This window comes from Podarcis pityusensis, assembly GCF_964106645.2.
Source record: "Podarcis pityusensis genome assembly, chromosome: 14".
NCBI lineage: Eukaryota > Metazoa > Chordata > Lepidosauria > Squamata > Lacertidae > Podarcis > Podarcis pityusensis.
In genome coordinates this window covers 7,228,488-7,241,386 of record NC_138039.1, presented here as the reverse complement: position 1 = coordinate 7,241,386, position 12,899 = coordinate 7,228,488, and the positions used below count along the sequence as shown (strand labels likewise).

The 12,899-nt window shown below is 47.1% G+C and overlaps 2 protein-coding genes across 3 annotated transcripts in view; one reads left to right on the top strand and one right to left on the bottom strand.

Moving 5' to 3' along the window:
* The window catches only part of SLC5A10 (solute carrier family 5 member 10), a 105,974-nt gene that overhangs the window by 53,452 nt on the left and 39,623 nt on the right, over nucleotides 1–12,899 (bottom strand). Inside the window, exon 9 of the mRNA XM_080981065.1 lies at nucleotides 2,412–2,547. Within this exon, the coding sequence (XP_080837191.1) occupies nucleotides 2,412–2,547 (136 nt within the window). The remainder of the gene's footprint in view (nucleotides 1–2,411; nucleotides 2,548–12,899) is intronic.
* Nucleotides 1–12,899, top strand: part of FAM83G (family with sequence similarity 83 member G) — a 46,228-nt gene that overhangs the window by 31,216 nt on the left and 2,113 nt on the right. The window lies entirely within an intron of this gene.

Genomic DNA, 12,899 nt, shown 5'->3' with positions numbered 1-12,899 from the left:
CTTAGAAAAACAAGTCTTCGGGGGTGAGGGGAGAGGGGAGGGTGCCCACCAAAGGACTGAGCGCCCACTTTCAGTAGCTGTTGCTGGGTAGAGCTGGAACGAGACAGAACACCGGGTGGAAGAGAAAATGGGATGGAGCTCTTTAAGAAGGAGGACTCACCGCTGCAACATTTTGTTGCAGGCCCCACACGTAATCATTTAATTTCATATCGCCAGAGGCGATACGTCTGCCAGACTCTGACACTTTAACACGGCCTCCGCTCCTCCCAAACCGCTGCATTTTGAGGGGAAGCTGATCCGTGTTAGGAAATCGGAGGAACAGCCCCAGGCCTGCGGGATTTCGGGCCTCTGCCGTCCCAAATCACGGCAGCCTCTTTGGCACCTGAGCGAGAGCAGTGTGTGTGGATTTTGCCACCTATGCAAAGCGGAGCGAGGCATGGCCCGGCCTGCCCACGAAAACACACCCTTCTTAAGCTGCGTTTCTGTCTCTCCTTGTTCCAAACGCGGTCATCAAAAGCATAAATGCCTGGATGCATTCTCACACGAGAGGAGCGTCACAAACACGCTATAAAACAGGGAGGGCGGCGTCTGTTCGTCAACATTGCAATGGCTGGCTTTGTGGGATTTGCAAACAGGCTAAGTAGGCTGCAGCTTAGAGCCTCAGATAACAAGGGGCCTCTCAATAAATTTTATTTGGCTAAATTTCAGGTTTTGCCCAGCCGGCAAGAAATAAATAGGCTCATGGCAAGTTACATATTTTTGCCAAGTTGTACATTTCCAGTTGCATCCTCGCCTACGTATGTGTATAAATGGAAATATAAAACTTCATTATTTCTATTTTCATTGTTCTTCCTGTTAGAATAATGCACATTTGGTGGGAGGGGGTAACGCTATGGGGTCTTTTACATTTGGCGTAGCTTAACAAGGAAGATGCTTGTAAAAAAATAAGTCCATATTGTTCAAAACTGCATACAAAAATGTGTTTATTAAGAAAAACTCGCACTAAAATGTTGATTGGTTTTCATGAGAATTCTAATTTTTTCCCCCCTTAACGAAATAGTAATTGCGGACTGTTGCGGAAATATGTGGGAACTGATTTTAAGACTGGGGAAACGAGAAACTGAGAGCGCCTAAATTGCCAGATCTATCCATCCTTATATAGGTTGCACCCTTACTTCTGAGTAGCTGCGCTTAGGAGGCTTGCAAGCCATGGGTGATGTAAGAACATAGTTCTGTGGATGAAAGAAAACTTTATCTGAGCCAAGCACAACACATTATCTGCCTGCGCTTGGCCACTTAAGATGCTGATGATACTTTCAACTCGCCTTCCCTCTCCCAGGGGCTGGTCGACTTTTGCAAGGCTGGGCGTGCCGATGCCTTTGAAGTCTTGACGCAGCCGCGTCCCCTGACCTGGCATGCTATTATTGACTGGGTCAGGCTGGTTTCTGTTACGCTTGCAAGATGCTTAAACAGGCCAGGTGTTTCGGGCCGCTCTGATGAGCTGCCCGTTGCCACTGAGAGCTCAGAGGCCCTTTCAAAATCGCCTCTGATGCAAACCCTACCAAGTAGGGTTGCCAGTTCTCCAGGACTGGCTGAAAGCCCCCCAGGTTTGCCTGGCCCACTTCCAGGTGGCAAGGGAAGGGCTTGAAACTCCAGGCGGGCAAGGGTCCCTCTAATACTGAAAAATGATTAAGATGACAATGTGTGTGGCATGCAAGCTTCTTCAGCCTGGAAAGACCTGGCTGCAGATTATTGTATGAACTCTTGGGGAGTCCTCTCCCCTGCCAATTAACTTCCATCTCCAGGGCTCAGTGGTGCAAGGATAACCAGGATCTGCCCCATGACATCACCAGCACCCACCCCCTATGTGTCAGGTTTGAGGTCTGAAATTCTAGAGTCTGGGGTGCTCCTGACCTGCCAACGCTACTATGAAATCAACTCCCTTTCGTTGTCTGCTTTCTTCATTGCTTCCATTTCTTTGCATTATAATCTTCTTGCCGCTGTCATCAAATACGGCGTTCCACTGTTCCACTGGACCCTCCCTATTACTTAAGAGGAAGAACGCAAGGCCAACACGTGCCCCCACCCCTTTTCATATTTTTAAAAAGTATAATAAAACTTGTTGCTGTTGAACTGCCAACAAATATGCTTCCCCCACACCTGCTTTTAAAAAGGAGACTGGGCAAGCTCACGGAGGGTGGATTTATCCATGGCTACTAGTCATGGTGGCTAAATGGAACCTCCAAGTCCAGGGAAAGTCTACCTCAGAGTAACAATTGATGGGCAGAGGCAAGAGAAGAAGAGGCCTGTTGCCTCCGTGACAGCTCCTCCTTCCGTGGTGCCTCAAGATTATTAGAAAACTGTAAGGATTGGGTCCCTGAGTTTCCTTCTTCGGGGTTATTGCAGCTTACCTGGATACAGGATCCGGCTTATCATTCCGGGCATGATTATGACAACCATGGGAAGCATTTTCAAATAGCTGGCTAGGATGGACCCGGCCTTGGCATGATTGAGGTTCTTTGCTGAGAGAGACCTCTGGACAATGACCTGTGAGAAAGAGAGAGAGAGAGAGAAAAGGATGTACCGTATTTTTCGCTCTATAGGACGCACCCGACCATAGGATGCACCTTGTTTTAGAGGGGGAGAATAAGAAAAAAAAATTCTCCCCCTCTCTGCTCAGCGCCCCTTCAGCGAAGCGGCAGGAGAAATGGAGCCCCTTCCATTTCTCCTCCTGCTTGGCTGAAGGAGCGCTGCGCAGCTCTCCCTCTCTGCTGAAGCCAGGAGAGTCTTGCTCTCCCGGCTTCAGCAAAAGGAACCCGAAGCCTGCGGAGCGCAGCGGGAACGCATGCTGCGCTCTGAAGGCTTCAGGCGGCTATCCCTGAAGCCTGGAGAGTGAGAGGAATCAGTGCGCACTGACCCCTCTCGCTCTCCAGGCTTCAGCGAAAGCAACGCGTAGCCTCCGGAGCGCGGAGGGAGCGCTCCCTCTGCGCTTCGGAGGCTTCGCATTGCTATTGCTGAAGCCAAGGAGCCTGCATTCACTCCATAGGATGCACACACATTTCCCTTTAATTTTTGGAGGGGGAAAAAGTGCGTCCTATAGAGCGACAAATACGGTACCTCACGGATTGGGAATCCTTTCCAGCATAAGGGCCACATTCCCTTCTCTGCAGCCTTCTGAGGGCCACTTGCCAGTGGCGCCCAAAGCAACACATGCTGATTTTCCCTTTCAACAGCAGGCTAGGTTCTATACATTTTAAGATGGTGCCCATCGACTGCAGTTACTATTAATTCTTCCATTAAAAAATCTATTACCAAATCAAGGAGGACACCTGCTTTAATCAAAAGGCTGTTTGATAAAAATCAACGCATCTAGCCAATTGCACACTGCAGCCTTAATTCATTGTCATCAAAGCTGCAGACCTTGTATGCAAGTAGCTACCTACGGTCGATTCCCTTAATTCTTTTCCACAAAGGTGGCTGGCACTGTAGGCAAGAGAGACTTAACCATAGCATCCCATTATTTATTCAATAGGGCTGATTGTATGTTTTATAAAACCAATATAGGCAGGGCTAGATGACACTTGGCACAAAGCATTTTAAATTATGCTCTAGTACAATAAAAAAAAAGCTAGAAAATTGATTTTTTGAAATGTACCCAATAGAAGTTCGTATTTTCAGGAAGCTGAATCCTGCGGTTTTTGACAACTGATTCTAGGTTTTGGGGGGGGTTGTTTGTTTTTGCTGCGCTTCAATAGAATTGCAGGATGCACACAATCCTGAACAAAGATGGATGAGCTCTCCCAAGCTCATCTCGCATTAATTCAGAAAGGGCTGAGATTTTGGGAACCCCCAGACCATTGTTTACAAGCCAACGTCCAGAAAAACGATTCAAATTTCAGCCTCTAAAATATTCCACTATTCAATGTGATAGAGCGACGTTGCTCTGTTTCATTGCATACAGGGAGAATTTAAAAGGCTGCAAGGACAAAAATCAGTGGTGCTAGGTGCGGAGAACTGCTTCCACCGCCAGGTCCATTATCGGGCTTGAGCTTTGCAGCTGCTCTCCCAACAGCTGGCTGGAAGTTGGACGTTGTAGCCCAAAACATCTGGAGAACATCAAGTTGGGGAGAAGCAGGATAAGGGGAGAAACCAGAAATCCTTCTCTGGCTCAGATTCTGGCCCCAGAAAATAACTCTGGGGTTTGTTAAAGCTCATCTCTCCTTTGAGTCAGGCATGGACAAACTCGCAAAGTATCTTTCCTGAACCTGACTTGGGAGAACTTCAAATCCAGCGTCCCAAATCCTGCCAGGGTGCAAAGAGTTGCTTCTGATGCAACCAGGAGCTTGAGGTTGGTTGGTTGGTTGGTTGGTTGTTGCTGTTTTCAACATTCTCTCCTTTGAACAGCGCCTCCACCCCAAATCCTTATCAAAATCTGCTTCAAGAGCAGACCATCCGTGGAGAGGGAAGCTGTCGCTTGAGAAAGAAATATCCTCGTTTGCCCTAAAAATAAAACTTTGTGCTTATGATCCACTGAAGCCCAGTACTGAACTGTGTTCTAAAGCAATAAATCCCCAATCAAATTGTGCCTCTGCTGTGAACTTGGGACCAGACTACATGTGATGGCAGCAAATTCCCTATGGGAAAAGGGGGTCACTTTTAATTAAATTGCCCCCCATCCTCCTTTGCCACCTGGAGCTCGTTAGAGAATGGTTCAGTTCAGCTCTGATTCATCCATTTGTGTCCAGTCATCAGACCACCACAAAAAAATACAGTATCAAAATAGAATGAAGTTAGTTCTTAACTTAGGTGAACTGCAACATAAACATTCTTAGAATGCCAACCATCCTTGGCAGATCACAACATACTCCGTTAAAACGGAAATATTGTTCCACTGTTACAAAATATTAAAATGGAATAAAACAAAATGATGCCAATCCGAATAAACCTCTGTGAAACCTAAGTGAAGATTGGCATAAAACAAGTAGAAGATTCTGAAATATCTTCCTGGCAAGATACAACATAATAATTTTCTCCTCTCCTTGCTTACTACAGACAGAAAATGCACGGCCTCCGCAGTTACATATTTATCTTGTCCATCCAGCAGATAAATTACAGGCTCGCGGTCAGGCCTCTCCCCACCTCTCCCTAAAATTTGCCCCAAAGTGTTGCTCTCTCAACACACTTCAATATATAATAATATGTACAAAGCCTACAGCCCATTTTAAACCACAAGGACAGGTATGTCCAGAATACGGCATATTTCTTAACTTTCTTCCTAGGGTAGCTAAAGGCTGGTTCAGGTGCAAAAAGCAATTGCCTGGTGATTAATATTAAGGGGGGGAGGATTTAAATTGCACGATGCCCCGTGAGTAAAGCCTGGGAGGGTTTGTTTTAATAGACAATGAGTGCATGCATCCTGCTTTGAAGGTGACGTGGGTGTCTGAGCATGTTGCTTACAAAAGCCTGTCTTGTCCATATTTTCCCACTTCGCTGTTGATGGGCAGGACTAAGCATGCTGGTGACCTTCTCAGATTCATCAGAGAGCTGAAGGCTGCAGTCTTTGGGACCATTACAAGGGAGAATGCTCCACTAGGCATGGTGGGACTCCATTCCACATAGGAATGGAGGGGGGATTCAATTCAGTTGACATTTAAAGGCAAACTACCCTAAGTTCGGGCCACGGGTGGTGCTGTGGGTTAAACCACAGAGCCTAGGGCTTGACGATCAGAAGGTCGGCGGTTCGAATCCCCTCGATGGGGTGAGCTCCCGTTGCTCGGTCCCTGCTCCTGCCAACCTAGCAGTTCAAAAGCACGTCAAAGTGCAAGAAGATAAATAGGTACCGCTCCGGCGGGAAGATAAACAGCATTTCCATGTGCTGCTCCGGTTCGCCACAGAGCCTAGGACTTGCCGATCAGAAGGTCGGCGGTTCGAATCCCTGCAACGGGGTGAGCTCCTGTTGCTCGGTCCCTGCTCCTGAATTCCCAAATTCCCAGCCATGCTCCAGCCAAGCATTATGTCTAGTAATCAAATCTGTGAGAGGACAAACGGTCAGGGGGGAAACCCTGTTTTCTAGCCAAGAAGGCAAAAGATCAGGGGAAGCAGGCGCAATGCTCCTTGACATACTGTTGCATGTCTGGTGCAAGGTTTGCCTCCGCAAAGTGGAGCGTTACCTCCACAGATATAGATCCGTGGAGAGCGGATTAGAAGAGTGAGAAACATGTATGAGAAAAGCCAAAATGGTCAGATTCTTCCATCCATACTTCCAAGTCAACGTGCAAAGGATCTGTACATAAGATGTAAGGAGAACTCTCCCCTCCTGTGATTTCCAGCAACTGGGATTCAGAAGCACAGAGCACAGCCATTGTGATTGGCAGCCATCAATAGCCTTAGGTAAAGGTAAAGGGACCCCTAACTATTAGGTCAGTCATGGCTGACTCTGGGGTTGCGGCGCTCATCTCGCTTTATTGGCCGAGGGAGCCAGCGTACATCTTCCAGGTCATGTGGCCAGCATGACTAAGCCGCTTCTGGCGAAACCAGAGCAGTGCACAGAAACGCTGTTTACCTTCCCGCCGCAGTGGTACCTATTTATCTACTTGCACTGGCGTGCTTTCAAACTCCTAGGTTGGCAGGAGCAGGGACCGAGCAACGGGAGCTCACCCCGTCACGGGGATTCGAACCGCTGACCTGATCAGCAAGCCTTAACTCCCATGAATTTGTCCATTCCTCTTTTAAACCCTGTGGGAGTGAGTTCCACAGTTTAACCATGCACTGTACGAAGAAGGTCATTATTTTATCCATCCTGAATCTTCCAACATTCAGCTCAATCATTGAGCCCACCAGTGTTAGCAGAGAAGGAGTAAAACTTTTCCCTACCCACTTTCTCCGTGACATGCAAAAAAAATTATAAGCCGTGTTCTCTGCTTACTTGCCTTTTCCCTAAACGAAAAAGTCGTCACGGGAAAATTGCACCAATCCCCTTGATCAACTGTGTTGCCCTTTTCGAACCTATACAAGGCTGAAGAAGTGGTGGTGAGCTCCCAACACAGAACACACTGTAGTTTTGCAGGTTGCTTAGCCTAGTCTCCGGGACGCGGGTGGCGCTGTGGGTTAAACCACAGAGCCTAGGACTTGCCGATCAGAAGGTCGGCGGTTCGAATCCCTGCAATGGGGTGAGCTCCCGTTGCTCGGTCCCTGCTCCTGCCAACCTAGCAGTTCGAAAGCACATCAAAGTGCAAGTAGATAAATAGGTACCGCTCCAGCGGGAAGGTAAACGGTGTTTCCGTGCGCTGCTCTGGTTCTCCAGAAGCGGCTTAGTCATGCTGGCGACATGACCCGGAAGCTGTACGCCAGCTCCTTCGGCCAATAAAGCGAGATGAGCGCCGCAACCCCAGAGTCGGCCACGACTGGACCTAATGGTCAGGGGTCCCTTTACCTTTACCTTTATTCCTAGTCTCCTGTCCTAGAAATGAAATTCAGCCAGTGATGCTCCTAGCATGAATCACAGGAGCATAGAAAGCTGAGTTAGACCAGCGATCCGTCCCTTTCCACTAAGGCAGCCTTTCTCAACCTGTGGGTCCCCAGATGTTGTTGAACTACAACTCCCATCACCCCTAGCTAGCAAGGCCAGAACTCAGGGATGATGGGAGTTGTAGTCCAACAACATCTGGGGACCCACAGGTTGAGAACCGCTGCACTAAGCGCTCTTCCACACTTCCATTTGTCCCAGATTTCTAAGCATGGGACCAAGAGGTTTTTCCTTTCATACTGCCCCAGGAAAACCTGCCATTTTCTGCTGAATCGGAAGAAATGTCTATCAGGTTTGCTGCAGGAAAGCAGCGGTGCAAAAGAAAAACTTCTTACACCCATGCCTAGAAACCGAGGTACAAAGGAAGTATGCCCTAATGCACATAGATTTTCCTGTGCCTTCTTTGGTTGGAGAACTCACCAAATCGGGAGAAGCGACAATTGCAAAGGAGAGCTATGTTTCACACTCTGGGGAGGGTTAATTTGGTAGGTTGCCATTAAATGCGAAAGGAATGAATTTCTCCCCTGCACTAGTCCAGAGCAATTAACATGGGCAGGCACTGGACTTCTCTGGGGAACAAGCAAAGAGAAGATGCACAGGTAAGACAAGTCTAGTTTGGGCCTCTTATTTGGAACAATAAAAATAGACTGAGGAGGACAGGATCCCTCCTCTCCTCTGGTTCATCCCCATCTCTCTCCTCGATTCCAGCTGGCTTCTCAGCTTCGCAAACTATTTTTTGAATCCCTGATTCTTATCAGCATGTGAATTTCATTTCTGGCACAGGAGACCCTGCAGAATAACAGGGCAGAACTTTTCTTCCTATGAGAGCTCAGTGGCAGCCTTAAAGCCCTGCGCAAGTTTACCCAGAAGTTAAACTCCTCTTACTCTCTTCCAGACAACTGCAGTTTTGAAAGCCGCAGGTGTCATAAGTTAGGGTTTTTAACTGGATTTAGCTTTGCTGCATTTGTTGAGCTTGGTGCACCCCACTTGGAGACAATTGCGATGAAGCGGTATATAGATTTTAGTGTGCTGAATAATAACAGCAAACACCAGGAAGGCTGACTCCCAACATCAAAAAAGGACATCAAAAAAGCAACAACAGCAGCAGCAGCAGCAGCAGCAGCAGCAGCAGCAGGGAGGCAATGTTCAAACGTAGGTGAAAATTCAGCTTTTGCAAGCTGAAGAAAAAAAATAGGGATGCTCCAGCAGGCTCATCATCTTCAAAGCAGAACGTAACTATTCATTATCTATTAAAGTCAACCCACCCAGGCCTTATTCACAGGGCTGTTGTGCTATTGTTCCCATTGCACAGAAGAGGAAAACTAAGTCTTCCGCTTTCCTTTGCTTGCATCCGATAAGCGGGGGAAATGCAGAATGACTTTTGATGGCACTCCTGTGACTCAACGGAAGTGCATGATTCACCTTGGCTTGGTGCAAGATCAGGCAACAGCCAGCCCTGCCTTCGCCTTTTTCCTGGCAATGAAGCATATCTCAGATGATTCACAGCTGAGGATGTAAGAAGGCATCGCTTTTCATTCCTCCCTGTATTTGTCTCATGCAGGGTTGTTTCCGTACCGCTGCAGTTTGCCTTTTGCCAAAAAACTATGTTATTGACCTCACTGCCTGCTGTGGTGAAATTATGCGGCTTACGTAATTTATGCAATGACATAAGTTACCTTGTCATTACGATATTCCACCCCATTCATTTCAATGCAAAGGAGATGCAATGCAAGGACCGTGGGAGGGGAACATAATCAATTACATTTCATTGGTGGACTGAAAGCAACAGCAGGAAATAACCATTGTGTTCATTGGATCAATTTCCATTCTGAACATAGAAAATTCTACTCCTGTTTTCAGTAGAATTCTCCAATATTTGTATTTGCTGCATGCCATGTTGGCTGAGAGAGAGAGAGAGAGAGAGAGAGAGAGAGAGAGAGAGAGAGAGAGAAATGGGAATCTTTGCAGCCGTTGATAAGTCCCAGTGTTAAAGAAATGAGGGGCACCCACTAATTTCATAATGCACTTTTGCTAATCTATGTTGCTGCCAAATTTGGAACAAAGATGCACCGTTCTGACTGTCTCAAAAAGGGGGGAAACGACATTGCGGTTCTTGGAAATGATGATAATAATATTTTATTTCTTGTACCCTGCCCATCTGACTGGGTTGCCCCAGCCAATCTGAGCAGCTTCCAACAGAATACAGTCATACCTCGGGTTACAGATGCTTCAGGTTGCATTTTTTCGGGTTACGGACCTGCCAAAACCCAGAATTACCAGAACGGGTTACTTCCGGGTTTCGGGGGTCGCGCATGCGCAGAAACACCGAATCACAACCCACGTGTGTGCAGACGCACCCCTGAGAGTTGCAAATGTGCATCCTGCACAGATCACGTTCGCAACCCGAGCGTCCGCGGGATAAAAGAACACAACAAAACATCAAACATTAAAAGCTTCCTGATACTGGGCTGCCTTCAGATGTCTCCTAAAGATTGTATAGTTACTTATCTTCTTGACATCTGATAGGAGGGCGTTCCACAGGGCGGGCGCCACTACCGAGAAGGCTCTCTGCCTGGTTCCCTATTGTTTCATTTCTCACAGTGAAGAAGCCCCCAGAAGGCCCTCGGAGCTAAATTTCAGTGTCTGGGCTGAACGATGAGGGTCAGGGGCACCAACATTGGCCCCAGATTGTGGGTGCCCAACGGCACCCACAATGTAACGTGATGTCATGTAACATCGCGTGCGTCGCAGCGGCGCCTGGGAGGCCTCCCATACGACTTCTGAGGTCACATGAGAGGCCTCACAAGGTCTCCCATGCGACTTCCAGTTTCTTCCGAGGTCTCAACTCTTGTTTCAAAACATGGCTGGAAATGACCATGGGAAATCACCTGTGGAATGCTTGAGTCCCGTAGTGTGAAATTGACGATGGGCTCCAAGAGGGCCGGATTTAGGTTTGATGAGGCCCTAAGCTACTGAAGGTAATGGGGCCCTTTATATGTCCAGCTGTCCTTTGTCAGGGACACGGGTGGTGCTGTGGTCTAAACCACAGAGCCTAGGGCTTGCCGATCGGAAGGTCGGCTGTTCGAATCCCCGCGACAGACGGAGTGAGCTCCCGTTGCTCGGTCCCTGCTCCTGCCAACCTATCAGTTCAAAAGCACGTCAAGTGCAAGTAGATAAATAGGTACCGCTCCGGTGGGAAGGTAAACAGCATTTCCGTGCGCTGCTCTGGTTTGCCAGAAGCGGCTTAGTCATGCTGGCTACATGACCCGGAAAAATTGTCTGCGGACAAATGCCGGCTCCCTCGGCCTATAGAGTGAGATGAGCACACAACCCCAGAGTCGTCTGCGACAAGACCTCACGGTCAGGGGTACCTTTACCTTTTTATGCAGCACTCCAACTAGAAATGTACACAAATACATACATACATACATACATACATACATACAAGAAAGTGCACACTGAAATGCAAATGTTGGTGAAATTAGCATGCTAAAATGCATCATAGGGGAAATTACTTTTAAAAATGTAAACGGAAAAACTGCATACAAAAAATGTGCATATTTGGAGAAAGTACATTTGTCTCACTTCAGAGAAGCTGCACTCTGTTGCCAAGGTTTGATTGGCTTTACAGACTATGGTTTGTTGGAGAGAAACAAACGATAGTATTCAGTTCAGACATAATGCTAAGCCAGGGCTGAGGAGCCTTATATTGGGCCACAATCCCTCATGGGGTAATTTCCAGGGGCCTGTTGCAAAAGTGGGTGGAGCAACATATGCAACTCTTGGCTTTGCAAAGTAGGTTGCTTTCCAGTTGTGCAAAAGTCAAAGCTTTCTACATTCTCACATGTTGCATCTCTCCATGCTCCATTCAGGCAAGCAGACGGCGTTATTACACTTCATGGATATGTTCCAACTGTGGGAATGTTCAGGGAGGCAGGAGAGGGTATATTGTTTAATGATATGCTTCCTAACCTGCGTTAGCAAATTCTATATCTTAGCAGAGTTTAAACATTCCCCTTTAAACGCACAGCGGTTTGCTTGTTGCAGGTTAGTTTTAGGCTCTAAATATAGGATTCCTGGTAAGATCCCTTCTTGTCCCTCTTGAAAAGAATAAACACGACAATCTTATTAAAGTGAATATAAAAGCAGTTTACTCACATTCATTCAGTTCACAGTTAGATCCCTGAAGGCAGACTTAGGTTACAAAAGTATATATACATGTGGAACTATCCCATAAGGGAGTTAGTACCCAAGTGACTTCTCCTCACACATAGAGAAAAACAAAATGGAGGAGAGGAGCAAAAGAAGATGGTCTGCTCCTCTTCCCCAGATTAGGCCACACACACAGTAGTTACATGTAGAGGAAGTCTGTCCCAGCTCAAGAGGAAACAGGAAGTTTTCTCCTAGCTGGTACAAAGCATCTCCTAGCATGTCCATTCTAGGAATGTTGTACTTGACTGCTATGTATCTGGAGAAGTGTGCATGCACACAAAAGCTTATACCCAGAACAAACATAGTTGGTCTCCAAGGTGCTGCTGGACAATTTGTTTATTTTTTTATTTATTTCGACCGCGTCAGACCAACACGGCTACCCACCTGAATCTTGACTGCTATGTGTTTCACATCCCACACCAGCCAGGCGAAAAACACTCAAGGAGCGTTTGGCGAAGGGAGGGTCCCCAAACAGAGGGCAATATACAGAAATCTAGAAAGCTGCATTTGGTGCAATAGCCTGAGGTTCCCCACCTGTGGGCTAAGCCAAGAATCGTGGTGAGGAAGAGCAAGAATGGCCCAGATCGCTGCGTTTGCAGAAACCCATTAATTAGGCTTTGCTGTGCTGTGTCAACAAGGCCCAATATAAGAAAGCTTCTTAGCAATATCCCAGCCTCTCCAGGTCATCTGTCATGGATCCTGTTTGCTGATCAGGTGTGGCACCCTAATAAGTCTGTGTCGCTGTCTAAATATTTGCAATTTTGCCTGGTTGTTTCAACATGTTGAAAAGTCTCTCTGGCTCAAAGGTTTTAGCAGCCAGCAAGACTCCTTGATCCAGGATAAAGTGCGGCAGTACCTGGTTACAGAATCATAGAATTGTATCGTTGGAAGGAACCCTGGGGGTCATTAGTCCAACCCCCAGCAATGCAGGAATCTCAGTTAAAGCGTCCATGACAGATGGCCACCCAGGGTTAACTATTTTCATTTCCTTTTATTTATATGCAAAAATTTCTGAACCACCAGCAATAAGAAAAAGATATCATGGTGCTAAACATGTTATCACCCATAGTCCTGGCTATAAAATAACTACAGTGATGGATTATGGTGGTTATCGATATTATTACTACACAGGGCTTGTAGCATATTCGGCATATTTCACCTG